The following is a 27586-nucleotide window of genomic DNA, read 5'->3' as shown; positions in this document are numbered from 1 at the left end:
TTTTTTTAATTACATGCTTATATCCTTTGAGGTAAGTTTTTTCCTACCTTTTAGCACTTTTGAGTAATCGTAACATTAAGTCATAAAGTAAATAACCCTCTAAAATGAAAACACGATGGTGTCAGACTCTCTAAAATAAAATTCCACGTGGCTTCATGGCCAAATTTCATCATGGTCAGCAAGCACTGCTAATGCTAATGTGTTTGAAGGCATTATGATTATGCTCTGTATTTTATGAAGACTGAAAACTACCTAAAAACCCAGATTGTAAAAAAAAAAATAAATTCATTATGGGACTTCCCTGGTGGCCCAGTGGTTAAGAATTGTCTGGCAGTGCAGGGGACACAGGTCCAATCCCTGGTCTGGGAAGATCACACATGGGGGACAGCTGAGACCAGGGGCCACAGCCACTGAGCCTGCGCTCTCTTAGAGCCTGTGAGCTGCAGCTAGAGAGTAGACCCTGCTTGCCACACTTAGAAGAAACCTGGATGCAGCAATGAAGACCCAGTGACGCCAAAAACGGATTTTTAAAAACGTGAATATTAATATACCCATAAGGAAATACGGATGCACTGAATATATTTATTGCACAAATGGTTCCTTCAGCCCCATGAGTTACAGCTGGCTCTGTGCCTGCCAGGGGCATCTGCTCACCCGTGCACTTGTTTGATTCCTGTCCCTGTTGTTGTTCAGCTTTGTAACTTCCCCAGGCCTAGCAGCACATCCTCCCTGGAGAGGATATATGTGCTGAATGAGCAAAAAGAGTGAAAATCATTCACATACAGAACATGTGAGTAGTGGCTTCAACACCATCTGTTCTAAACAACTTGAACCTTGCAGGAGAATCTGCTGTAGAATGATTTACAAATCATTAATTTTACAGTAAGTAGGAAAAGTTGCTTAAAATAATAAAACCAATATACACAATCAATAATTACGAGCTAAGAGTACGTGCTACACCAGAAATAGTTAAGACAGTGGATGCTCTAAATCTGGAAACAAAGACTGAAGCCTAGTTCAGAGAGGAAACATTTAAATATATCAGGGTAGAGAACTAGTGTAACAGAGACTGCGGAGTCCCAACCACTGGACTGCCAGGGAATCCCGTATAATGAATTTTAATGCTAATAAGACTGCTGCCAGGCTTCACAAACAAAAAACTCAAGGAAATAAAAAATACTCAGTAAATACATGAGTGCCTATTTACCAGGCATTCTGTCCATTTTGAATTCTATCCCGGAGCTCGGACAATGTATGACTGCTAGTGATTCCCTGCAGTTTTACTTAGAAGAGGTTCCAGTGAAAATGAGAACAGAGACAATACCACTGACACAAGAAAGTGAAAACATCCAAACCTGTTAGAGATGTGGATTAAATCAGTAAAACTTATTCTATACAACCCGCTTTGCAGCGGTTATTAAAAGCAACAGTGACAAAATCTTGGAAGCAGTGCCATCAAACCAGAACTTTATTTCACAATGAATGAACATCTGAGAGGAGGAATGGAAATATGAACATGCATAATGAAAGCAGTGCTCAGGGGATCACAGTCAAAAGAAATTTAAGACAAGAAAATGAAAGCCAGACTAAGGATGTAGTTCTCAGCTCAATTTGTTTTTATGGCACAATAGAAATGAAAGGCAGTGCCGCCCTGAGACTCGGGATTTTTTAATAAACTCTGGTTTTTAATAACCTGGAACAGAGCCCTGTAATTAGTTGTAATTTACTGAGATATGGAATCTTGAGCACAATATAATGAAAACTGAAACCTCAGAGGAAAAATATGAAAAAAAAATACAAGTCAAAAAAATATGATTATTGCTGCAAGGAACTTATAACTATTTATAGAGATTAATCTAGGACTATGTCACAGTGATAGAACAGTGAGAAGTGACGTTTTTGGCTGATCTGCAGTTGAGTCTGATCTAGTTTCTTCAGGTTCAGTGCCCCTTCCTCTGGGGACATAAACCTCAAAAGCTGCACATGGCTGAGCCCTATCCAAGACACTAGAGGCCCAAGGTGTCCTGCCAAAACGTTACCCAGCCAGGTGGCCTTTTGAGGCTCAGTTACATACAGGTTGGGGTCACTCATCACCCCCAACAATGCTCTATGCAAATTCTACCAAAATGCTTCTAAAACAAGGAAAGACTCATTTCTCACCACCTTTTCAGAAGGCATCCATGGACGCCACCAGACTGTCTCAGGGTTCATAGTTCTTTTCTTCCAGAAAACAAGACATAATCATTTTGGGACCACTAAATTAATAAACCCTGAAAATAATAAACTAGACCAAGACCCACAAGTTTGTTTTCAATAGAACAAATTTAAATGGCAATTTTAAAAACTGAAAGACTTGTCTCCTATCTGTAATTAAGAGTCCTCACTGGAAGTTGACAATTAGGGGTGTGACAACAGGAAACCCGTAGCCCATCATGGAAGACACCTTGTAAGTCCTAGCACCGATTTAGAATCTAACATTATTTATCAGCATATCACAAGACTGGGAGAGCACTGTCAACGTGTGACTATGAGGTCCCTTTCTGAGATAAAAAAGGCAGAAAAGGGCCTCCTGTATAGCCATCACAGCTTAAAGCCCAGCCAGACCTCACTCCATTTAATCGTGGACCTGAACATTCATGGAACTATTTTACAGTGACCCGAACACTGGAACAGAGCCTGTACAACGGTCTGGCAGCAGCATACCAGAGACCTCACCATCCTCACTCTCTGTACCAATGAAATCAGTTCCAAGCGATTCTGGGATGTCCATAAGGCTGAGAAGAAAGAGAAAACACAAGACTGATTAAGTCAGCAGTTGCTGGAGCATTAGAAATTAATCTCAAGAAACAGCTAAAAGCACCGTTTTATAAATGGCTGTTTTCATTTACAGCTAAAAAGTCTTTGACCCTAAGCCATAAATGAGGCACTCTGATTTTTTTTTAAGTACCAGCCCTAAATAACACTTCACGTGGCCCTGTGAGTCCCTGATCTGAGACACGCACTGATCCATGGTGGAGGAAGTTTAGAAAATGCTGTTCCCTGCACTCAAGAGCCCCGGCTGGCTAGGACACTGACATTCTGCAGGAGGTGTGGGACCTGCTCTGCTCCATCAGCTTCCCAGAGTCTCTGACCAGAAGAGCCGGCCTCTGTCTGGCAGCATGTTAGTGCCAGGGTGGCCAGGGTGGCCCTGGTCAAGGAGGGACAGTGGCGACATGCCTGCTGAGCCCTTGGTCACTTCCCTGGTGCTTTACTCATCAGCTCCTCCAAAGCATGGCTTTCGCTTCCCTGTGCTCCCCCGAGGTCCTGCACCAGGGGTCACTCAAGTACTTGGGGAGACAAAGAAAGAAGGAAGGAGAGGACCAGACGACAGGGAGGGGGTGACCATAGTGCTGAGGGCAGGAGAGGAAGGGACCCAGGTCCCGGTCACCCCGCTCAGCTGGGCACTGCTGTCCGGACAGCTAGGACCCAGCCCCACTGCACCTTCCCCCCTCACCAGCCGCCCCAAACCTCCTCCCGGATTTCTCTTTGTCCCAGACAGGGTCGCCAGGCACCAGCAGACCAGTCGGGACCTCAGTGATCAGGCTACAGCGGCAGGAGCCAGAGCAAAGTTGCTGCAAGGTCTATTTGAGGCCCAACAGAGGATCGAACAGACCCTGTGTCCAGGCTCCCTACCGGTCAGGAAAGGAAAGGAAACACACGAGAAGAGGAGCAAGGAAGAGTCCAAGGTGCTGGGAAGTGGCCCTGTGCCCGGGGCTATGAACGGGGGACCAGGAGGGCAGGGCCGACTGAGCGGCTGCCTACCTTGGGCCGGTAGCCCTGCTTGGCCATCATCGTCGCCTCCTGCTGCAGCAGGGCGGCCGTGAGCTGCTCTTCCCGCCTCGCCTCCTCTTCCTCCTCCTTCTCCTGCTGGTCTGCCTCCCACGCCTGCAGCTGCTGCTCTGCCACCTGGGCACCAAGAGGAAAGTCACCCTGGATGGGCCACGGGCAGGACCCTGCCTCCTATCTCGAGGGACAGCCTGGGGTCCCCTCACTGGAGCATCAGTGCTGAGCACCAGTGCCCTCGTGGGAAGGACACTCATGGACCCGGAGAGGTTATGTGTGTGGTCGTATGTACCTTGTGAAACACTTTGGATGTGGCCACGTGTTTGCAAGATTCTTTTGTGTTAACTATTAGGTACTGAATTGAATAAAAGAGACTTGGGGCCAGAGAGCCAAGTGCTTGCAGAGGCAACCAGGAAAGAGGTGAGGGGCAGGAATAGTAAGCATAGCTTTCCTAGGAGATGGAGGACCCAGAGCGGGGCTGGACCTACAACCAGAAGGGTCAAGGTTCCAGTGGGAAACAAAAATGGATGCTCTGAGCTCCTGACTGGGGGCTTCCTAGACAAAGTCCAGGCCAGGCTGTGGAAGTAAGTCAAGGGCCCCTGAGCCCCGTGCCTTGATGGCACAGCAACCCCAACAGGGCCTGCTGCCCTTGCGCTTATCCCAGGGCTCAGCCCCACCTGCGCTTCTAGCTCCTGTTTCCTGGCCGATTTCAGTTCCTCACTCTCCTCTTTCTCACGACGAGCTAACTCTCTTGCCTCCTCAAGATCTTGAATAAGTTGCTCTCTGTGTCTCAGGGATTCCTCCTGCGCCCGTCGGTTTTGTTCAATCTTTTCCTGGATCTGTTGTTGTCTTCCTGTCAGAACCTATCCTCAGCAGAAAGGAAGAGGGGAGGTTTTAGTTAGACTTTAACAGATGCCTCAAAAGTGATCCACCAACCGTGGACCACTCTGCCGCTGCAGCTACACAGCCACCAGCCTAATCCTCGGCCTCAGGCCCAGATGCACCGGGCAAGCCTACTACAGGGTCAGCCCAGACAATTGGCTATATTTCCCACACGTCCCCATCACACACAAGGTGCATGTGGACTGTGCGTGTGGAGACAGCCAAGCACCAGAGAGACAGGAGCAGGCAGGGCTGGAGCTCCGTCCCCACAGACACATAGCCACAAGGCGACTCTCACTCCTTATCAGCAAGTGCCAGAAAAAACAAGAACCACGAGCCACGCAGGCAGCCAGAGGTAGAGTCAGGGTCATCCCGCCAACCTTGTGGCTGTGAATTCACTGCTCAGAGCAACAGAAATCTGCTGTGCTTGATTCTGGAGGATTCGTCCAGAACACGGTCCAGTCTTGGGAACCACCTGCCATTCTGGACAGTCAGGCTCTCTGGACAGGACAAGTGGCCACAACAAGGAGGGATGTTTTAAATGGGAGGGAAAAAAGTCAAAACATGCTGGAGAATATCTGGTATTCCTAAAAGAGCACCAGCTGGGACCCACGTTCCCACAGGTTCTAAAATGTAGCATGCTGGCATGCACAGAATACAAGATCCATTTTAAACTACTGTAAGATGACTTTCAATACATGGAGAATAAAGGCTTTCTCCCCCAAAAGATTTCCTTTGAATTGGGGTGTGTCTTATAACAGACTACTTTTAAATGACAAATGAAACAGTCATGTTCTTTAGTCCGCTTCTGGTGTTGCACCCCAAGAAAAAATTCCTAAATATGAAAAAGGTTTCTGCACCAGGTGTTCATCGCAGTGTTTCTTAAAAGGCTCCAATTAGAAAAAAATGGACCCACAAAAGGAACAGAAAAACAAACTATAGTCTACCCACGTGATATATGTCATCAAAATGATATTTACAAAGATATATATTAAAATGACAAATCAAATAGCTTGGTATAATAAGTAATATGTAGGAAAAATGGTATGCATAGAAACAGAAGCATAGAAGGAAATAAATAGTGGCTGTGGAGATGACAGGGGTCTAGGTGACTTTTTGGTTTTACTTTTCTGTACTGAAGTTTTTTTCTAGTAAACATATTACTTTTATGATGACATAAAAGACAACAAAATAACCTGAGGGGACTCTGTTCCCTGAGCATTTGGCAGGGTCAACACATGGTCACCAACCCCAGACACCTGCCCGGCCGAGCTGCACCCCTCCCGGGATTACCTCGCTCATCAGCCGGTCTCGAGCACTCCTCTCGCGGGCCCACTCTGCCTCTCTCTTTTCCCACACTTCCTTGGCCTCTTCCCTAGGGAGACACAGAGCGGATGACAGCGGGCTCCTTACCACCGCCAGTGGCAGAAGAGAACCAAAGAACAATCAAGGCTCCAGGGAGCCAGGTATCGCATACTTTCTGCGGGGTCAACCTCCAGGTAAACTTTCAGTGGATTTCAGGTAAGGATAACTTCACAGAAAATACTACTGTCATAAGTACTTTTTAAATTCTCTTTTTTAACACTCCCTCTCCTTACAAAAAGCACTGGTGATGACATGCACCCGGGACATTTAAACACAGAAGTGAATGAAACCATTGGGAATGGAGAGGAGGAGGGGCACACCAGTGCCTGAGCTCTGCTGCCATGTTCCTGCGGTCACTCTAGCTCACCCTGTGGTCCAGGCAGGTGAGTGGCCTTGACTGTCTGTGGCCCACTAGCCTGGACGTCAGGTTTAAACAGGAGGAGGACCATAATGCACTTAGCACTGTATCTGGCACACAGTAAGTGCTCAATAAGTGTTAACTGTTATTCCATTACTTCACTCTACCAGATGAAGTTTTAGGATCAAGACTCATTTATATAGGCCTAAGATGCATTCAATGTCTCCATAATTTATAACAATTTCCTTTCAAATTTCTAAGATTTCAGATGAACAGATCCTTACTTTAAACCCCAGGGGTTTCCACTTTACATAACCCGAGGGAAACACCCACAAGCTAGGTCCATTAGCAGAGGTGTGTGCCTCACGAACGATGGACAGAGGAACAAGGACGGGCGTTTCAACAGCAGCAGATGACCCTCATGGTAACCTGCTGACCTGCGGGGACCGCGGCACGAGGGAACCTGAGGATGCCACCCCTCACCTCAGCAGCATCTGCAGCTCCGCCTCCCGCGCCCTCTCCAGCTCCAGCTGCTCCTCAATGACCCGCTTCATCCAGGCCACGTCGGCCAGGGCCTGCTCCCGCCGGGCCTGGTGCACACGCTGGTTCTCGTCCTCCTCCTCTAACAGCGCCTGCAGGATGCGCTTGTCCGCCTCCTTAGAGGACAGACGAGGAAGCGCAGTTACCACAAGTAACAGCCTCCCTCCCTGATCGCAGGTCTTCTCGGAAGTGATTGCTCGGGGCCACTTTAGAGGCCACAAACGCCCAGGAGCTTTTCTCTGCCCACCATCGGGAGAGACCCTCTGCGCCACACGCACATCCTTGCCCTCGGACACACCTGGCAGCCCAGCTTTCTAGAACACAACTTCAAGCAGTTCCACTGCAGAGGACATAAGCTACAGAAATGCTCAAAATGCTTCCTGCAGCTGTTCCGTGAGAGGACAGCCAGCCAGGATGAGCAATCTCTCCTGTCCCATCTCAGCAAGGGAGCCCGTCTAAATACTTCCCAGAAACACTGAACAGCTAGCCAGAAAGGGCAAGCTCAGTTTAAGAACACTGGTCTTGAGGTCTGAGGTGTACTGTTAGGTACTGTGTTGAGCAATGCCACATCAAGTACATTCAAAAACGAAACCAAGAAGCCCCAAACCCACCACTTCCCTGAATGTGTACGGCTCACCCCTGAACAACATGGGTTTGAACTGGGTGAGTCCACTAACCACAGTTTTTTGTCAATAAGGATAGTACTTGTATTTTTATCTTATAGATCTTTAATATTTTAATTTAATCTTGGAATATAGTTGATTTACCATATTGTGTTAGTTTCATGTATACAGCCAGGTGATTCAGTTATAATGGAATATATCCATTCCTTTTTAAAATCTTTTCCCATATAGGTAATTACAGAGTACTCAGCGGAGTTCCCTTTACAGATCTTTATACTAAGTGGGGGAGAAGTGTCTGACTAGAGATTACAGTATGCAGACTCAAAAGAACTGGGGTTTGAGTCCTGATTCTATCCAAACTGTCTTAGCTTCCTGCCCTTCAGTGAGTCATTTATCAGTTCCTATCAGTTCCTTTGTTTTTGAGGCAGAAATAACAGTACACAGGTTTTCACTTCCATGGGGGTCAGTGCCCCGAACCCCATGTGGTTGAGGGGTCAAATGTATATCCAGAAAGATGTATATCCAGACACCTCTGGGAAGGGGCAGGGATTGCGAGGGCTACTGGTCAAGAGGGGATGACCCTTGGTGTTTTCTCATGAGAACGCACCCGTTACTAAGCAACAAAAAACATGTTTTTCAAAAGAAAGTACAAGCAACACCAGACTGTCACTTCAGACTTACCAGTTCCTCTTGGATCTGCTGTGTGCGTCTATTGAGCTTCACATTATACTGATGTCTCAGGAAGCGTCTAGAAATGAGAAGATATGGGTTGCCTTTAGCGCTTATGATCATAAAGAATTCTGCAGAGGTTAGACTGTTACTTTCTATAGATTGTATCCCTTCTGCTTTCAGGGTTACCAGGGCAAGCCTGAGAAAGTGAGAGGCTCGCTGGCCTGGGATGGGCAGGCGAGGGGTGGGGGCCTTCCCACACGTACCCCAGTTCCGCCTTCTGCCGCAAGGCTGCCATCTGCCTCCTCTCCTCCTCCAGCCTCTCCAGCTCCCAGCGCTGCTTCAACAGATTCTCCTGCTCCTTCTTCAGTTTGGTGGCCTGTGGTTACCGGACAGCAAACCCGGTTAGGCTCGTCATCCCTCATCTCCCTTTCTAACAGACACGATGCAACAAGGACGGCCTGGCCACCTGGTACCCGGGATCCCCTCCCACTTCCAAGGCACTAAGCCCTTTGGCCCAGCTCACTCAGTCATCCCAGCTGGGTCTTTCCCAACCCCGCCGACAAAAATGAAACCCTGCCCCACAAGACCCTGCACTGCCCACGCTTACTGCAACTTAACCTCTGTCTCCCCAACCTGACACAGCCCCTAGCTGTATTCCCAGCAGCCAGTCTAGTGCTCAGGCACAAAGGACCCAGTTCTCGAATCACTGAGGCCTGGGGGAGGGGGGCTGCTCCCCTCAGAGTTGCTGGGCACAGGATTCTTAGAACAGCCTCCTGGACCAAAGATCCTCATGGTTTGTCCCGAGACCCCAAAACTACTAGCCAGGGAGAACTGTGGGCTGGCTCATCAGACTAAGTCAAGTTTACCAAGCACACACTGAACTCCAGGTTCTCAGAGGCCCTCAGACAGCAGGCCTCTACCCACATCTGCGGGGACAAGTGTGATCCCCTGAGGGTTAGCATTCAAGAATCCGGCACACAGCGTGAGTGTGGAAGAACAACTGGTGAGACCGCACGTCAGGAGAAACCAGCATGGCTCCCCTTCTTAGAACCACCTCCCGGATGCCATCTCCGTATGGAACAGCTTCTAAAACGCCTGTTTCCTCACAATGAGCGGCTGCGAGTGAGGAGGCCCTGGTGGCCGGGGCACGCCCTCACCTCCATCTCCTTCGCCTTCAGCTCCTCCATCTGCTGGCGCAGCACCTCCGCCTGCAGCTTACTCTCCAGCTGCCTCCTCTCCTCTTCCACTTTCATCCGTTCCAGCGCTTCCCGGCGGGCCGTTTCATACTCATTTTCAAATCGTTTTTCCTTTTCTTCTTCAGCGGCTTCTTGCTGCATGGAGCCAAATGAACGTGGGGGTCAGTGTCTGTAACACGGAGCCAGCGAAGACCTCACCACTGGTCATCAGGCCGCAGGGCCCGTTCTTCACTCCGACACGTCTACACCTGAGCAGGCTGTGCACTTATCGGCCGTGAGGCCTGGGCTCAGCTCTCACGGTGGGAACCATGGGTGTGCTGCTGGTCTGAGAGACGAGGCTGGGAGCACAGTGCCCGGCACGGAGGAGGGGCTCAGGGACACCGGGTTCCTTCCCTTTCACAAGTCAACAAAGCACTTTCCAAAATGAACCCAGAGGCAAAGCGATGGGGCCACGAAGTGTGGACTTGCATCACCAGAGGTGCTACTGTCAACCCAGGCTGAGTTTATGATGTAAATTATATCCAAAGAGGGTACTGGCAACACAACAACCTTTAAGGATGCATACTGCATCTACCATGGCCTAGCCCTGGACACCTGGTCTTATTCTGCCCCGAGAGTGATCACGTGGGATTCTTTTCTGTGCAAGAGCAACAAAGATTCCGTTTTAACAGGTGTTAAGTAAACCGAGCAAAGGTCTGTTCCTGGCCTGGAGTCACTGAGATGGAAAAGAAACAAATTCAAAGACTTGGAGAGAGTCTCCCAACACATACCACACCTGTTTTTTTTCCTCTTTCTGTGTTTCCCAAGCATTTATCACATGCCTCTTGTGAAGGTCCGATTCGATCTGAGGATGAGAAGGTAGAAAATATAAACTTCCTCAGTGGTTCACAGGATGAATGTTCACTGCTGAGCACTGTACTGTGGCCTGGAATGTGACCAGGTGTCTTACAAGGAAGTGCATGGTGACCCCAACATACATAGTCTAAATGCAAGTCAGTAAGAAAACCAAAGGACCAGGCAATTCTAAGCCATCTCAAGAACTGGAACAAAGTATCAAAAACTTTTCTCCCAGTCCCCTTGGAGCTGAGCTGACACTGAACTGGAAATCCAATCTCAAAGGCTACAGTGGTGGGTCTAAACCCTGTCAGGCCCCAGGGCAGCAAGACCTGGGTGAGGAGCAGACTCAACTTGTTGCCTGGCTCCCCAAACCTCCCTCTGCAAAGGAGCAGCTGTGAAAACACACACCACCTTTATCGATGGATGCAACAAATTTGGGATTATTAATAAGAGTTCTGGGTTTAAAGAACCTTTTGGATCAGAAAATGAATCGTAACAATGTCCAAAGGCTTTTGTTTGGAAAATTGTTTATACAAGTTTTAAATTTTTCTCAACTTACAAACATAAACATTCACAACTAACTTGAATGTTCTGAATAAACAACTGAATACCTGACTTTGGAGGATCCACTGAAATCTACAAGTGGCCGAGGAGAGGTTTAGTGGTAACCACATGGCATACCAGAGCAGCCAGATACTCTACTATGACTGGCAACTTCTAAATATAGTTACATGCATATAAATTACCACCACTAAATAAGTTGCTCAGACAGTAAAGAATCTGCCTGCCAATGCAGGACACCCAGGTATGATCCTTGGATCAGGAAGACCCTCCTGGAGAAGGGAATGGCAACCCACTTCAGTATTCTTTCTGGGAAATCCCACAGAGAGAGGAACCTGATGGGCTACAGTCCACGGGGTCGCAAAGAGTCGGACACGACTTAGAGACTAAATACAAATGTATACACAAATTGTAAACTGAACTAAATTAATGATTTCTGTCACAGGATTCTCTCCCTGTAGCCCAGTCTCTGCTGAATGATGTCACCCCAGCCACAGTGCACCCTTCTCTCCTTGCCCCAAAGTCTTGTGGATCTGTCCCCTTTCTCCTGCCACTCCAGTTCTGACCATCATTCACCTGGGCTGCAGCCGCAACCCCTCAATTGACATCACCCCTTCCCACCCCCTCGACACTGCTGCTGCTCCCCAAAATGTAGCCAGGGCCCCATGCACCTCTGCTGAGAATCTCGCAGGAGCTCCCAGGTGACTCCAGGGGAAGGCCACCCAAGGCTGTCCAGGTGGCCCCATCTGCCTACCCAGCCTCCACTGTTGGGATTCCCCCTTCCTATCAGATGTCCCAACCTCTTGCAGCCTCTCGTAGATGTTAAATAACCAAATGAACCAGATCTTCTGTGTGGAGCCTCTTTCCAAAGCAGCTGGAGTGATCTCTTTTTCATCCCAGCACAAGATGCAAATTTAAAAACAAGGCGAGCAACGTGATTTCATCTACTTAGGCAAACCAATGGGAGGATCTCTTTGGTTTTCACCTCTCGAAGTTTGGGGTTGTTCTTTTTCCAGTGTTCATACAAAAGTCGTTCAGCAATCTGCCAAGAAAACACAAAGAAGGGAGACTGACGTTGCTTTTCCAATCCATCCACGTTTCAGGTAACCCACAGTGAAGTCAGCTGAGCCTAAGAGCTCTTCCACTGGCAGCCAGCACGGCTCCTGCCCTTCAGACCTCCCTCGGGCCTCAGGAGGTGTCTGGCTCTCAACAGACACAATCAGGTGCTGACAAATGACTCATTTTTTTGGCTATGCCAATCTTAGTTCGCGATCAGGGATTGAACCTGGGCACTCAGCAGTGAGTGTGGAGTCCTAACCACTGGACCACCAGGGAGTTCCCACAAGTGACTCTTATAATGGTGATAAAAGGGGGCCAAAATCTGATGCTACAGATGGGTCCTAGATGCTAAAGATCTACTTCAAAATATACAGCAGGCTTAAAAACAGAGCTTGGAGACCACCACTACACACGACTACTTTGGAAGTTAAGTTAAAATACACCAGTCCCAGCCTTTCGTGGGACCAGAGAACTAGAATAAAGAAAAAGGACTCAGATATAATGATTTAAGGGGCCCAAGAGACTAAAGATGACTCCCGGAAAATACACACGAAGAACGACTTAGAGTCAGCACTTTTCCCAGCTGGCTCTGCAGTGAACTGCCACCTCATAGCCCCTGAGGGGGACGCCTCATGGCCTCACTGGCAGGCTGGGGACTCGGGCTTCGCAGCCTCCTAAAGAGCTATGCAAAGTTACCAGCTTCCTTTGCTCCTCTCGGGCTGCCTTCAGGTTCCCGTGCTGCTCCCGGATTCTCCCTTCCCTCAAGTTCATGCTCAGCCTCAGCTCCTCCAGTTGCCTGGCCAGCAAGTCCTGCTCCTCCACCAGAAGCTGCCTGAGTCTCTGCCGTCGGGCCTCCAGACGTTTCCTGCCCTCCTCCTTCATCTTCTCCCGCTGGTAGGCATGCATGCTGGGCGAGAGGGGCCACCATCAGCCAGGAGTGCTTCCAGCTGCACGGGGGCTGCATGGCTGGCTGTGTGGGTGACAGAGGCTAAGGCACACAGAACGTGGTGACCTGGGAAGGTGTCCTCTGGCCAAAGTGAGCAGACCAGGTAATAGAACCACTATACACAACAGAATCTTGTTCTTGCAAGAAAATGTATGAGAGGCATATATATGCACATGCTAATATTATCTGAGTAGTTACCATGTACTACATAACCTGGATGGTTTTTATAGTAGTCATGACATAAATCCTATAAAGTAGGTTCTGTTTGAGCCCCACTTCACTGATGAGGAAACTGAGGCTCATTCATACAGCAAGTGACACAGTCAGAATTGCTATCTAGGTCTGTCCGACTCCAAAGCCCATAGTCAGAATTGCTATCTAGCTCTGTCTGACTCCAAAGCCTATGCTTTTAACTTCCGTCTTTTTGTATGTATCTTTCTCTATAAAAATGGGTGTATGCTTGTATCTATATTTACACACAAACACAGATGAAGAAGTGTACAGGAGGCTATGGACCAGACAGTTCACAGTGGTTCTCTCCTGGGGAAATGGGGCTACCAGGGGACTTCCGGATTCTACATACATGTCTCATCATCTTATCTTTTTCAGTCAAATGTGTTACTTCACTGATGACCTTTTTTCCGTTTCCAGTTGGAAAGACATCACCATGCGAGTATCCATGGAAATCATCACATTTCCATGAGAGTATCCATGCCGGCCAGCCACCCTCCCCCAGGTCCTTGAGTCAGTCACATCTCCCGGCAGCAGGCGGCCCTCCAGCCCTAAGGGAAGGTGCTCACCGCACAGTTACCTCCGCTGGTAGGAGGCCCTGGAGCTCCACTCTGCCTGTTTGGAGCTGCAGATGTCGGACACCTGGAAGTAGCGGCTGTTCTGGTCCCACTGCTGCCGAAGATGTGCCTCCTGCTCCCGGCGGCGCTGTCGGGCGGCCTGCTGATCTGGGAGCCGCCGGCTGCACCAGGAGGAGGGCAGCGTGGGGAGTGCCATCTGAGGAGAACATGTTCTTAGCGGCGCTAAGAACAGGAGCCTCCTGCAGCCCCTCATCCCTTTGAGGCCCGGTCCTCACCCCTGGGCTGCACACTGGAATCGCCTGGTAGAGCCTGGGCCCTAAGGCAGACCAATTAAGTAAAAAAAAAATCTCAGTGCAGGCTCCCAGGCATCAGCATTTTAAAAATGACTTGCTACCAGGACCGCAAATCATCTAGCTGAAGAAGCCTGGACTGCACCCAGCTGTGAGCCTGACATCATTAAGGGCAGTGCAGAGACAGGGAGCCAGTCCTGACGACACTGGACTAGACACTGGACTAGCACACGGGGGGTTTCTGTGCTCTGCCTAGGGTAACAGAGAGGATAACTGAAGGCATATGGATGTGGGCCAAGTCCTTGACTTATATGACCTTTTTCATTGTTACTATCGCCCTGTTTTTTTTGGCAGCTGAGGAAACTTAAGTTCAAAGAGGTAAAATGACTTGCTGAAGATCACAAAGCAAGGAAGCAGAGAAAATTTAAACAAGAGCTGGGAGTCTAATTCATGTTAGGCTGGGATGAGGCCCAAGCTCTGTAGACGGCAAGACAGTACCTGTTGGGACCAACATGCCCTGGCTGTGAGGTGAAATCAAAGTCGCTTGCTGAAATGAAACTCGTGTCCCACTCTTTGCAACCCCATGGACTGTAGCCCACCAGGCTCCTCTGTCCATGGTATTCTCCAGGCAAGGATACTGGAGTGGGTTGCTATCTCCAGGTGTCACACCTGGTAATGTTCTGGATGAGCATGGAGGGAGATCCCTCCTCTTACAGATGGGGAAACTACTACCCAGAGGGAAGAATCAATTTGCATGGGTCAAGGGCGCGATGTGGGGACACGGCCGGAGACTCGAAAGCAGAACCAGTCTCTCCGGACACCTCCCCTCAACCACTCCCGGTCCAAAAGCTGCCCCAGGTGCAGGGTCTACACAGTGCCTGGCTGTGACGGTGCTCAAGGAGCTTCTGGCAAATAAACAAACTCAGAGTCCTCCGAACCGGGAGGAAAATCATCTGCGTCTATGAGTCAAGCTTAGCCTGAGGCTGCCAAGTCAAGATCTGTCTTTAGACTGTGGCAGGCCTGACAAACATTTTCCTTTGCCCCTATAGGCCGCCTGCGGATAAATCTTTGCATGAGGATTGAGGAAAGTGAAGATTCCGGCCCCAGATGAACCATCAACAAGCTGGGAGGCTCTCTGAACAAGTCGCATCCCTCTCTCAGCCACATACAACAAAAGCGGTTATAGAAGAAAGGGTCGGACCCAGGCCGCGCGGGGAGCCGAGTGAGGACTGGAAGCCGAAGCCCCGGGCGCCCGCGATTGCGTCCGGAACGGCGGGCGCGCTTCCCGCCGCGCGGAGCCAACTGCGGCAGAGCTCTGAGGGTTCCGACCCCGACGCCGGCCCCCGACCGAGCCTAAACCCCCAACTCACGTTTCTCTGCGCGCCGGAGTCTCCCAAGACTGCCCCGGCCCAAGGTCCCGCAAGCCCCAACCTAATCCCTGCCGGCCCACGGCGACCCTCTCGGACAGCGCAGCACTTACGCCGGCCGTTTCCCCGCTCGTTGCCGAGGCAACGGGCCGGCGATGGAGCGCCGCGAGGGCCAAGCCTCCTGCAGCGCCTTTACTCGGCGTGCAGAGAGAGAAAAGATGTCTGTGTTTTTCTCTGGTGCCCCCTCGTGGTGGGCGGGAGCTCAATCGCGGACATCGCTCGTCTAAGGAAAAGAATCCATTCACTACACCAAATTCAGGATGGTGGCTACCTGAGGGAGGCAGGTGAGCGTCGGGGAAAATCAGAAGGATATAATAGGGAAGAGAATTATAAGCCAGTCGCCCTCAAACCTGGCTTCCCAAGAGAATCATCTGGAGAGCTCTGAAAAATCCAGATGTCCAAGCCGGACTCCAGACAAACCCCATTGAGCACTCTGAGGGAATCAGTGGCTGTCTAAGCCCCCAGGTGTGTTCAACGTGCCGCCAGCTCGAAGAACCGCTGGTGTAAGTAGGTTCGAGCTATTGGCAGCTTTCTATTGTCTTAGGATGGTGGTGGGTTCAAGGGTGTTCCTTCTGTTAGTATGTTTTGTAACTCACATGCTACGTGTATCATTTTATGTACTAACTATTCTCTTAAAAAATAAAATTAAAAGATTGGAAATTCCCCGGCAGTCCAGTGGTTAAGACTCCCCGCTGTCACTGCCGAGAGCCTGGGTTCAATCCCTGGTTGGGGAACTAAGATCCCACAAGCTCTGCAGTGTGACAAAAATAAATGAAGAACAAAAGTATTAACTCTTTTATTCATGCTCTTTTCATTTTCCCATTTTTGTCTTCATTTATTCTTCCCTTCACCCTTTCCTCCTTTTTTTTTTTATTTTTTATTTTATTTATTTGGCTGCCTGGGGTCTTAGTCGCCGGCACTCCCATTTTCTAGTTGTAGCTTGTAGGCTTAGTTGCTCTGCCACATGTGGGAACCTAGTTCCCCAACCAGGGATCAAACTTGGGTCCTCTGCATTGCAAGATGGACTCTTAACCACCAGACCACCAGGGAAGCCCACCCCCCACTTCCTTCTTTTATTCACTTCTCTGTTTTTCCTGGATGCAGTATAATGTCTGGTTGAACAGAGTGACCTCTGTTGCAGCGTCCACCACAACAGTCGTGTGGTCTTGGACAGGTCACTTCATCACTCTGAGCCTCCGTGTCCTCATCCGTGAAATAAGAATGTTCAAGTAATTGAAAAAGGAGCCTATTATACTGGGAAGGCTGTTGACACCTCCGTAGCCTATGCAAGTCACCCTAAACCTAGGCCAGAGCCGCCCACACAGCAAAAGAGCCTAATTAATAAATAGTTGTTGATGGGCCTCTTTGAGTGTGATAGGAACTTCAGAAATGCGTGAATTGTGCTGTGGGAGACGAGCCTTCAGGTCCTGGTGTTGCACCTCTTGGCAAGGGCCTTCCACTCTCTGGGCCTTAGTTGCCTCGTCTGTATAATGGCCTTAAAGGACCAAACAAGCTCAACTACTGGGACCAAGGGCCTAGGGCTTGACTGACCTTGTCCTGGAAGCCTGAGGCCCCAGGCCACAGCCTCTGGCCTTTCTTCTGGGACAGAAACCGCAGCTTGTAGGTTGTGGAATTTGCCCGAGGAACCACAGCTTGTAGGTGGTAAGCCCAGCCTTGAACCCAGCTCTGTCTGATTCCAGGGCCTGGACTTGCTCTGCAGCTCCACAAGGTTAGGGATCATTACCTTCCCTGCTATGGTTCTAGCGCCCAGCACAGCGTAGTTATTTAACAAATATTCATCGAGAATGAATGAGTAGATTTCCCCCAACTTTGAGCCCCTAATTTTTCTCCAAGAGAAAAAGGGAAAGATGGTGTTGAAAGAAAGCAAAAAGAAAAACAAAAAGGAACTAACATTGCTTGAATACCTACCACGTGCCAAATGCTTTCAGATGTATTTTCTTGTGTAAGCTTCCCTCCAGCAGGTGAGGTTCCTGCCCTCATTCTGCAGATAAGGAAACTGAGAGGTCAAGCAAATCTCTTGCCGGCACCATGAGAGCCAGGATTTACATCCAACTTCCAGAGCTTGTGAACCTCTTTTCAGTCTGCTTTTCCAGAACTGTGTGGTTTACAGATATAACTCTTAAAAGAGGCCAGTAGATGTGGACCAGTTTAGCCATATAAAGTGCTCAGGAATATTAAATATTTTGTGACAGGTTGATGACTATGGCCCACAGAGGGGTAGCCCTGGCAGGTAGCCATCGAGATGGACGCTGCATGCACAGGCCCTGGGCCAGCGCACTGTTTCTTGGTGCTGTTCTTGGGCTTGTTTGGAGGTATTCTGGCAAGAGATGAGAAAACAGGAATGGGAGTGGAATGGTAACACTGGAGCGGCTTCCCTATTAGCTGAACGGGGACCGTGCTGGAGGCCATGCAATGCCCTTACATAAACAGCAGGTGGCGCTGCCGAGGCACATTTATCTAGGCTGGGTTTTCACAGCGTTTCATCAACCACCCTGGGTTCTCTCTTCATACCTAAGCTGGCCTCCCCGACCTCCCTGAAGACAAGGATGTCTTGTAGATAGGGAAGCTCAAAGACTCTGGGGCTACAAGGCTGCCTCTCGGAAGTCCAGTTTTGTGTTTTAATAACAATAACAACAGGAATAATAATAGAGGTAGGTATTATCCATGAGAAAAAGGTGTAAAAGGACTTTTTCATCTGAAACAGTGGTTGTCACTAGGGGCCAGGATTAGGGGTGATTTTAATTTTTCTCTCTGGGTTTTTAATTTTACATTGGTCACTGTTATTTGTGTAATTTTATTAAAAATAAAGCATTGGGCAACTTGCCTGGCAGTCTGGTGGTGAAGACTTCGCCTTCCAGAGCAGAGGATACTAGTTTGATCCCTGGTAGGGAAGCTAAGATTTCACATGCCTCTCAGCCAAAAATCCAGAACCGAAACAATAGAAGCAATATTGTAACACATTCAATAAAGACTTTAAAAATGGTCCACCTCAGAAAAAAAAATCTTAAAAAATCAAAACTTTGGTTGATCATAACATATTGCACTTCCCCCATGCTTTACACTTACGAGGCGCTTTCCATGCATGAGTCATCCAACCCTGACAGTTCTGAATTGCTAGGAGAGCTTTCTGATAAATCCTGATGCTTGGTCCCCGAGACAGAGATTCTGATTGCATTGGTCAGGACCGGGGCCTGGACATCTGATTTTTTTTAAACAAAGTTTCCAAAGCAAGTACAGAGAGTTTCCTTATATTTCACACCAATTTCCCCTATAATTATTAATAACATCTTATGAACATTTCATACACCCAAAGGACAGACATATGACATGGGTTTGGGGGTAAAATACACATAAAAGAGACAAAAATGACCACTTTAACCATTTTTAAGTGTCCAGTGACATTAAGTATATTCACAATGTACAACCATCTCAAAGTAGGATTTTTAAATTTACTTTGAATTTCTTTTTTTGATTTTTTTTTTCTGTTTCAACTATTTAATGTAAAAAATCAGGTCATGGGAATACAAATCATTATTATCATTATCACTCTGCAGCTCAGACATCACACTGTGGGTATGTTTCCATAGCCGGGGTGTTACTGGCAAGAGAAAGCGCGAGAAAACAAAATAACTATTCAAACACTCCTTTCCCCGGGCAGGTTGGCAGTCAGCTGCATCCCACGTGCACAGAGAGAATTCTGAAAGAAGGCCACTCGCTGGCAGTGAGGCAGGCGCCTGGATTCGCGTGGTTGCTTGGACTCTGCTGTTTCATCACTCAGGCTGGTTCCCTTCCCACGGCGGAATTTCTAAAGACAGGCGTCACCACGCGCACACAGAGCCCTTTCTGGAAAACAGGTGATGTGTGCATCTCTCGCTTTTAGAATCAAAGTGTAATTCTTGGACCATGCGAACCACTGGGGAAGGGATGTCAGGGGTTCTCCCCCTGCCCCCTTGGGGGAGGTGAAGCCCAAGAAGACTTGTCTCCTGACAAGTCCCCCTGCTGGATCTGACGTCACCACAGCTGGAGAACCACCTGGCCCTGCGAGGCGGGGCTCACCCATCCAAATCCCTTCCTCTCTAGGGGAACCGAGGCCCAGAGATGGGGCGGTCGTACCCAGATGAGATCAGTGGCAGAGCCAGTGTCTCTAGTGAGAGCTGCTGGTGGCGTTAGTGCATGGAGGCAGCAAAGAAGAGGAGACTCGGTTGGCACCTGCTTAACACTTAGTGTCTCTAGGAATTATGGGTTATCACAACTCCATTTTTCAGATGGGGAAACATACGGCATGGCTGGCCATATGATGTGTGCTATGTCCCCAACCCAAAGCTTACACTGGTTCCATCCTGCTGGGCCATCATCAGATCTGGGCGCAGTCCACAGAGACGGGGCATGGAGCCAGCCCTGTGTTTCCCATGCCTTTCCCAGACAGGGGCACCCCCTAGCCATCCCCGGATGGCAGAGAGCCTCCCACTCCTAACTACAAGGCGCTGGGCAGCTCCCTTTTCTGCTTGACCTTAAGGGCTCGCTTGGGCCATCTCCCTCCACGTGAAGCCACACCGTGAGTCTGGGCCCTGGCCGACTTTGCCCGGCATGCTAGCCATCTCTTTTTTTGAGTCTCACGGTATTACTTCTGCTGTGCTGTTCCCCCTGCCTAGAAGGCTCTTTCCTTTCTGACTCTTTCTCATCCTTTAGGTCTTGGTGTAAACACCCCTTCCTCTGAGAGGCAGTCCCCCACAACCCCTCTAACCCGGTCAGGTCACCTAGCCTCAGAACACACTGGTTTTTCCTCCGTTACTGTTCATTGCAGTGCTCGATGCTGCTGCTGCTGCTAAGTCGCTTCAGCCGTGTCTGACTCTGTGCGACCCCAGAGACAGCAGCCCACCAGGCTCCCCCATCCCTGGGATTCTCCAGGCAAGAACACTGGAGTGGGTTGCCATTTCCTCCTCCAATGCATGAAAGTGAAAAGTGAAAGTGAAGTCGCTCAGTCATGTCTGACTCTCAGCGACCCCATGGACTGCAGCCTTCCAGGCTCCTCCATCCATGGGATTTTCCAGGCAAGAGTACTGGAGTTGGGGTGCCATTGCCTTCTCCATAAATGATTTTAAAGAGTAACATCCTGCCCACAGTGGACTGCAAACTTCATGAGAGCCAGAGACCTGGCTCTCTGGATTCTGGTGTGTGTCCCAGCCTCTGCTGTGTTGCTTGGTATACAGTGGGTACTTAATAAATACCTTGAGAGTGGGTGCATGAAACTGTGGCCCATGGGGTGCTACATCCTCATAGTCAGGAGTGCGGGGACATGGACTGGAGGGTCACACCCCTGCCAGAGAGGTTTGCCACACAACCTGGGCAGTGTGCAGGACCGGTTTCTAAAAAGTTAGCGCGATCTATGTTGAGCAAGCACCTGGGATGTTCCCAGATTCTTCTGATGAGTTTCAGGAGCCTTCTTCCTGTCTGCTGAGCTGCACCTCCACTCCACCCTTTTTGGCACGGTGAAGAACTCACATGACTGGCCTGGGTCCTGCAGCCAAGCCAGCTACCTGGGGCAGCAAGAGCGAGGGGCACACCCCCGGAGCCACTCGTGGAACCAGAAGGCAGAAGGAGCTTTTTTTTTTAATGGCTTCAGCTTAGTTCATTTATTTTATTGTTTAAAGTTTTATTGGAGTGTTGTTGATTTACAGTGTCATGTTAGTTTCAAGTGCACAGCAGAGCGCGCCAGTTATATGTATACATATACTCACTCTTCTTTTAGATTCTATTCCCACATAGGCCATTACAGAGTATGGAAGAGAGTTCCCTGTGCTATACAGTAGGTTCTTTGTTTTTTTTATTTGGCAGCATCAGGTCTTAGTCACATCTTCGTTGCCTCATGTGGGACCTTTCATTGCCGCACATGGACTCTAAGTTGTGGCTCATGGGCTCTGTAGTTGTGGCGTGTGGGCTTAGTTGTTCCAAGGCACGTGGGATCTTAGTTCCCTGACCAGGGATTGAACTCACATCCCCTGCATTGCAAGGCAGATTCTCGACCATGAGACCACCAGGGAAGTCTCAATAGGTTCTTAATAGTTATCTGTTTTCTGTGTGTAGGAGTGTGCACATGTCAATCCCAGCCTTCTGACTTGTCCCTCTCCCCCTAGAAAGGGCTTTTGAAATACTTGTTCCAGACCCATCTGCTCTGTGGGGAAACTGAGACACACAGAGGGAAATAGAGTCTAGAAACCTGTCAACAACAGAGCCAGGACCGGATCCAGGAGACCCCCGAGAGGTGGACCTGGCTGCTTTCACTCTGCTCCCACCCAGAAGTACTGAGAGCTGGGCAGGGCATTTCTAGAATCATCAACAGTCTCACCTGCAGCACCCCCAAGTGACTTAGGCCAAGCACCAGCCTATGTCCCAGGTGGTTCCTTAAATCCTTAGGTGCCATCTCCTTGAATCTTCTCACTATGTTGAAGGAGGGGCTCTTAGGATACCCATGTTACAGATGTGGAAACTGAGACTCAGAGAGGTTCTTTGCCCAGGGTCACACAGCTAAAGTGGCAGAGCTACCAGCAGCAATGGTAGTTTGTTGTGACACTGTCTTAGCTCAGTGACCTGACTGGGTTCCCTTACCGCATTTTTTCCCCAAGGCTGCCCCATGGGTAGAAAATGAAGCAGAATTTCTCCCTTTACTCTGTGCTGTTTAAATGCCCAAAATACTATTTTCATGCAGCAACTGAAACAAAAAATGTTCAAATATTTAGCTGTCGTCTGTGGCACTGTTTTCCTGGGATGGCAGCAAGCGGGCCTGCTGGCGAGCGTTGCCTGCGCGTTAATTAGGGAGAAGCGGCAGACGGGCTCCGCAAAACTGCAAGGCGGGTTGGCATGACGGCTCTTCACACCCAGAGGAGTTGGCTCAACAAAGCCAATTTGGCACGTTTAATCCTGCTGAAAACCTGGCAGTTGAGGAAGTGACATCACTGGAATCAATTACCCCCAGAATTGCCAGTCCTGGGTAGAAATAACTCAAGAAATCGATTCGTAATAACCACACCATTCATCGAGGGCTGCCTGCCTGCCAGGGCACCCCCACCCCTCCTCCCCTGCTGCCAGGTTTCCATTAATCTGTTAAACCCCACATCAGCCCTGAGAGGCCATTACCATGATTACTATCCTCATTTTACAGGTGGGATAAACTGAAGCTTAGAGAGGGGAAGTGTGGCCAGCTGAGGAACGGCCCTCAGAAAGATCAGGTGCTATCCCCGGAGCCTGTCAGTGTGACCTGATTTGGAAAAGGGGTCTTTGCGGATGTGATTAAGGGTTGAGATGGAGAAATCATCTTGGATTATCTGATGGGCCCTAAATGCCATCATAAGTGCCCTCCTTATAAGAAAGAAACAGGGGACTTCCCTAGGGGTCCAGTGGCTAGGACTCGTGTTTCCACTGCAGTGGGGCACAGGCGATCCCTGGTCTGGGAAGATCCCACAAACCGTATGGTGAGGCCAAAAAAAAAAGAAAAGAAAAAAGAGACTGAGAGAGACTTCACATACACAGAGGAGAAGACCATGTGAAGACAGAGGCAGAGGCCAGAGTTATGCAGCCACAAGTCAGGGACATCTGGAGCCATCAGAAACCAGAAGAGACAAGGGACAAATTCTCCTCTAGGGCCCTCCCAGCATGTGCAGCACTGCTGAGACCTTGACTTTGGCCCCAAGATACACATTTCGGACTTCTGGCCTCCAGACTGTGGCAGAATAAATTTCCGTTGTTTGAAACTGGCAAGTTTGTGGTCATTTGTTACAGCAGCCACTGGAAACTTATACAGAAGTATGGCCCATGGCCATACAGCTATGAAGTGGCTCAAAACATAGTAAGTGCTCAATAAACGTTGGTGCGGTTGTTTGGTCACTACGTCGCGTCCGACTCTTTTGCGACCTCATGGACTGTAAACTGCCAGGCTCCTCTTTCCGGGATTTCCCAGTCAAGAACATTGGGGTGGGTTACCACTCCCTTCTCCAGGGGATCTTCCTGACCCGAGGATCAAAGCCACGTCTCCTGCATTGACAAGCAGATTCTTCACTGCTGAGCCACCAGGGAAGCCCTCAATAAATGTCATCTGTTACTATTATTATGACCATATTATGACCAAATCAGCCTTGGGAAGCTGATTTCCAGGGTGAAATGTCCAAAAGAACATGACCTTGGTCTTCTTTATCCATCCCAACAAACACTGTTGAGATGGGACCGTCTGAGTCACCCAGATTTGACAATTCGATTTGGAAAGAAGCTATTAACACAGGTGGAGTCGGTTCAGGAAAACGATGAAACTTGGTAGGATGAACACCTCACTCCCACTGAGTCAATGCCTAGCACTAGAATTAACTCCACTGGCCAAGCTGGTCCTGCAAATCAATTTGAGAGCAGGTTCGTAGCTGATGTAGCAAGTGTGATGGCCCAACAATTCAAAAAGATGAGGTGGCTCCTCTGTGTCTGGAAGTATCTCCCACACAAAACCTTATTTATTGTTGACTCCATCCTCTGTCCTCTTTGTTTCACAGTAATACCCAATACATTGTACTGAATGTGAGACGTTTGCCCCACTACAGTAAGCTACAGTGGGGGTTGATGGTCCATAGCCGATGGCCCCAGCTGCTAACCTTCATGTGGCTCCTCCCCGCGCTCCCCATGCCCTCTTCTCCCTCCCCTTCCCGCCCATGCCCTTCCCTTCCATCATGCTAAGTTGTGTCAGACTCATTGTGACCCCATGGACTGTAGCCGCCAGGCTCCTCTGTCCATGGCAGGTGGATTCCTTACCACTGAACCCCCTGGGAAGCCCCCTCCTCCCACTTCCATTATATTCGATAACAGTTTGATCCAGGAACTTCCCTGCTGGATCCGTGGTTAAGAATCCATTTTGTAATGCAGGGGAGATGGGTTTGATCCCTGGTCTGGGAACTAAGATCCCACAAGTGGGGCAACTAAGCCCATGCATGTGCCATAATAAAGAATCCAGGGTAGCCTAAACAAGGGGGTCCCAGCAACATCAATGTGAGCTGTAGGGGGAGGGGGATAAGATACATGCTGGTCCACAGAGGGGTGTCATAGCCCAGTGGGATAAGAAGAGTGTCCATACGGTGTGAGGGTGGCCCCATCATAGGGGCCAGAGCTTGTGTGAGTGAGGAGGGCATCCTAATGGAAAAGCAGCTTGGCATGGGGGGTCAGGTGGCCTCCCAGGTGGCACTAGTGGTAAGGAACCCAGCTGTCAATGCAGGAGATGTAAATTTGATTTGATCCCTGGGCCAGGAAGATCTCCCTGAGGAGGGCATGGCAACCCACTCCAGTATTCTTGCCTGGAAAACCTCGTAGACAGAGGAGTCTGGCAGGCTACGGTCCATAGAGTCACAAAGAATTGGACATGACTAAAGCTACTTAGCACGCACGCATGGGGTGTCAGAGATTGAGTAGGGTGTAGAGGGTATCCTTGTTGAGTAGAGGGCAGCATCAACAATAAGAAATCATGATATGTGGGGTGGGGGTTGGTCAATTAAGTGAACACACTGAAAATACTAGGTTTCTCACTGTCGGAGAGGAGGTTACCAACATGGAAAGACTAGCATTAACCCTGTGGAGTTAGGTTGGACTTGGATCTATTAGGGTAAACTCATGCTTTTCAACATCAATAGAAGACCATGGAAACAAATATAGGTGTGTGTGTGTGTGTGTGTGTGTGTGTGTGTACATCCCTGGTGGTCCAATGGTTAAGAATCCACCTTGCAATGCAGGGAACTTGGGTTCGACCCTTGATCGGGAAACTAAGATCCTACATGCTGCAGGGAGTCTTAGCCCACACACCCCAACTAGTGAGAAACCCAAACACTGCAACACAGATATCACATGCTGCAATTAAGACTCAAAGCAGTCAAAAAGTACAAGAAGAGCCTGGAATATCTTGTGCCAGAAAGTAAGGAAATGTTTAAAGAATGATAGGGAGACAGAAGCCAGCTGAAAAGGACCATCACGGGCTGAGTCTGGGATACATTGGGTGCCCAAATAAATAATAACAGCAATGAATTGTAACCCATGGAATCAGAAGTCTGTACTGATGAAAATAAATAAATGGAAAGTCTGATGAGAGATGGGATAGTAGTCTCAAAGTACCTCTCCATGAACTATGTATTATTTTCAAAGAGGAAAGAGGAGATTCAGAGGCTCTCTGAGAGTGGTGGGGACTGTGGAGAGCTGGGGATTCCATCCCACAGCAGGCACTAAAAATTTTGTTGTATGGATGGGTAGGCATCAAGACATCACATTCACTCAGAACAACGACCCTTCTCACCACATTGAACCCATATTCCATGGCAAGACGGTTTTTCTAGACTTGAATTTTTGATATCAGCCACAGTCTCCGGTGGTTTGGCTGAGATGGAGCAAGTTGAGAAATCGGGGTGTCATCTGAGGCTGGCGGTCCCCATGTAGGCTGTGATCTCTCTGTTGAATTCATGGCAGGGCTGTGTCTGAAATATGGGTGGGGGTTCTGGGTCCAAGTGCTGGGCGGGCTGGTGAGAGAGGCTTCAAGGAGATGGTATCTAGGATGCCTGAGCGGGGTGAGGTTGGGTGGGGTGGGAACAAGCCAAGTTTGACGGCTTGGGCTTCTATTCGTGGGTGAGCTGACTTGATGGAACATGTCAGGGTTTGGGTCATGAGTAAGACATGATGATAGTATTTTTTCCCCCAGATCCTTTCATTTCCTGACTATACATGGGTTTGGAACAGCCTCTTCTCTCATTTTCCCCTTGCAAAATTACATTGAAAAATATTGAATAAAGTTTGGCAATGATTTTTACTGACACCGGTGAGTTCTCATTGCCCTTAGCTTAAAATCTAAACTTTATACCACACTCTACCTAACCTAACAAGCCCCTGCTCTCCTCCCTGAGCTCAGTTCCTATCATCATTTCTCTGCCTCATCCTCTCACTCACTCCACTCCCATTCCCTCCCCTGGTTGCTTGCACACACCAAGCTCTTTGTCACCTTAAGGCTTTTTCATGTGTCCCAGCCACTCTGGCTGTCTCCTACTTCTTCTTCAGGTCCTGGATCAAATGTCGCCACTTCATAGGTACTTACTGCCCCTCACTCCCTACATCCTATCACAAGCACATCCTCAGTCATCCCTGTCACTCCGCCTTATTTTATTTTCTTCATTACACTTAGCATATGAATTTGTCTTATTTACTTATGTATTGTATTGTAATATAATGTATTATCTTGTCTCCTCAACTAGAATGTGAGCCCCACAGGAGCCAGGATTTTGCTGTACTGTTCATCACTTTATCCTCAGTGCCTAGCACAGTGCATGGTGCATGGTGCATGATGGGAGCATAGTGAATTGCTTATTCTGAGAATGAATGAGAAGCTCTCAACAGCTATGTGCTAGATTTTAGGATACATGCATCAAGGTGGGTTGTGACTGAGATGAATTGTGCTCCAGGTTGTGGCAAGCATGTGCCTTGGTCTATTGGGGGTGAAGTCAGGTTTGAGGAAACATGCACCAGTCAGGTGGTGATTGAGTTGGATTGTACACTGGGCTGAGTCCATCAGGTAATATCAGACTGTACAGGTCAGACTGGACCCCAGATTTCAGCTGACAAGAGTCCTGGTTAGGCATGGCTGAGTTAACTTGTGATTGGCCGGTGTCCAACAGGCAGAAGATCACTAAAGAATCAAGGATCCCCACTGTTGTAGCCAAAGAGAACTTTGATCACAGCAGTGTCCAAAAAGTCTCTTGGGACTGTTAAAGATTAGTCCCTGTTTGTGGGGTAGCAAATGTCCTGAAGGATGCTGGCAGGATTGGGCTGTAACCTGGGCTGGTGGATGGGTTGTGAGTTGTGACCTTGCCCATCAGGCGAGGACGCGGCCCGAGCCAGTTCGCCTGGTTGCGGGGTGCCACGCCGGAGGTGGCAGGAAACACGTGGGGACGGGACATCTGGGAGCGGCTCACCTGGGCGTACCTGAATGTTGGAGTCGGCGCGCTTCCGCGCGGGTGGGTTGGCCCCGCCCCCCGACCAATGGCGGCGCGGAGGTCCACGGCCGTGGGCGAGGATTGGGCTGGCGGGCGCGGCGGCGGGCGCGGATTGGGCGCGGGCGAGCGGGGGTGGGGCGGCGCGGCAAGCAGTTTAGGCGCTCGGCCTGCGGGCGGCGCTGAGC

General features: G+C 49.2%; 2 protein-coding genes across 4 annotated transcripts; one reads left to right on the top strand and one right to left on the bottom strand.

Annotated features, from left to right (window-relative positions):
• Window positions 1–1440: 1440 nt before the first annotated feature.
• On the bottom strand, window positions 1441–15522 carry LOC102412772 (trichoplein keratin filament binding). Of its 3 annotated transcripts, XM_006052925.3 has the most exons (14): window positions 15331–15469; window positions 13946–13986; window positions 13673–13866; window positions 12612–12822; window positions 11842–11898; window positions 10234–10302; window positions 9420–9593; window positions 8526–8638; window positions 8272–8338; window positions 6911–7083; window positions 5998–6079; window positions 4500–4685; window positions 3802–3945; window positions 1441–2774 (listed from the first exon to the last, which is right to left on the bottom strand). In XM_006052925.3, exons 3-14 carry the CDS (start codon window positions 13864–13866, stop codon window positions 2742–2744), a joined length of 1503 nt encoding a protein of 500 aa, XP_006052987.1. In that variant the 5' UTR covers window positions 13946–13986; window positions 15331–15469; the 3' UTR covers window positions 1441–2741. The 3 variants fall into 3 exon arrangements, with proteins under 3 accessions (XP_006052987.1, XP_044785987.1, XP_006052986.1); XM_044930052.1 differs by lacking the exon at window positions 13946–13986 and having other exon boundaries at window positions 15441–15522; XM_006052924.3 differs by lacking the exon at window positions 13946–13986 and having other exon boundaries at window positions 15331–15463.
• On the top strand, window positions 15068–23377 carry LOC123329958. Its single transcript, XM_044930379.1, has 3 exons — window positions 15068–15671; window positions 19067–19262; window positions 22568–23377. Exons 1-3 carry the CDS (start codon window positions 15068–15070, stop codon window positions 22665–22667), a joined length of 900 nt encoding a protein of 299 aa, XP_044786314.1. The 3' UTR covers window positions 22668–23377.
• Window positions 23378–27586: the final 4209 nt, after the last annotated feature.

This window comes from Bubalus bubalis, chromosome 17 (assembly GCF_019923935.1).
Source record: "Bubalus bubalis isolate 160015118507 breed Murrah chromosome 17, NDDB_SH_1, whole genome shotgun sequence".
NCBI lineage: Eukaryota > Metazoa > Chordata > Mammalia > Artiodactyla > Bovidae > Bubalus > Bubalus bubalis.
The sequence above is the reverse complement of the archived record's forward strand: the minus strand, read 5'-3'. Positions and strand labels throughout refer to the sequence as shown.

Coding starts and splice junctions, on each gene's coding strand:
- LOC102412772 (XM_044930052.1), bottom strand. CDS start 13,866: ATGGCACTCCCCACGCTGCCCTCCTCCTGGTGCAGCCGGCGGCTCCCA. Junction 8,639..9,419: donor TGAAGGCGAAGGAGATGGAG/GTGAGGGCGTGC, acceptor CGGTAACCACAG/GCCACCAAACTGAAGAAGGA. Junction 7,084..8,271: donor AGCAGATCCAAGAGGAACTG/GTAAGTCTGAAG, acceptor CTGTCCTCTAAG/GAGGCGGACAAGCGCATCCT.
- LOC123329958 (XM_044930379.1), top strand. CDS start 15,068: ATGAACCATCAACAAGCTGGGAGGCTCTCTGAACAAGTCGCATCCCTC. Junction 15,672..19,066: donor TGGCTACCTGAGGGAGGCAG/GTGAGCGTCGGG, acceptor TTCCCCGGGCAG/GTTGGCAGTCAGCTGCATCC. Junction 19,263..22,567: donor GAGCCCTTTCTGGAAAACAG/GTGATGTGTGCA, acceptor CTCATTTTACAG/GTGGGATAAACTGAAGCTTA.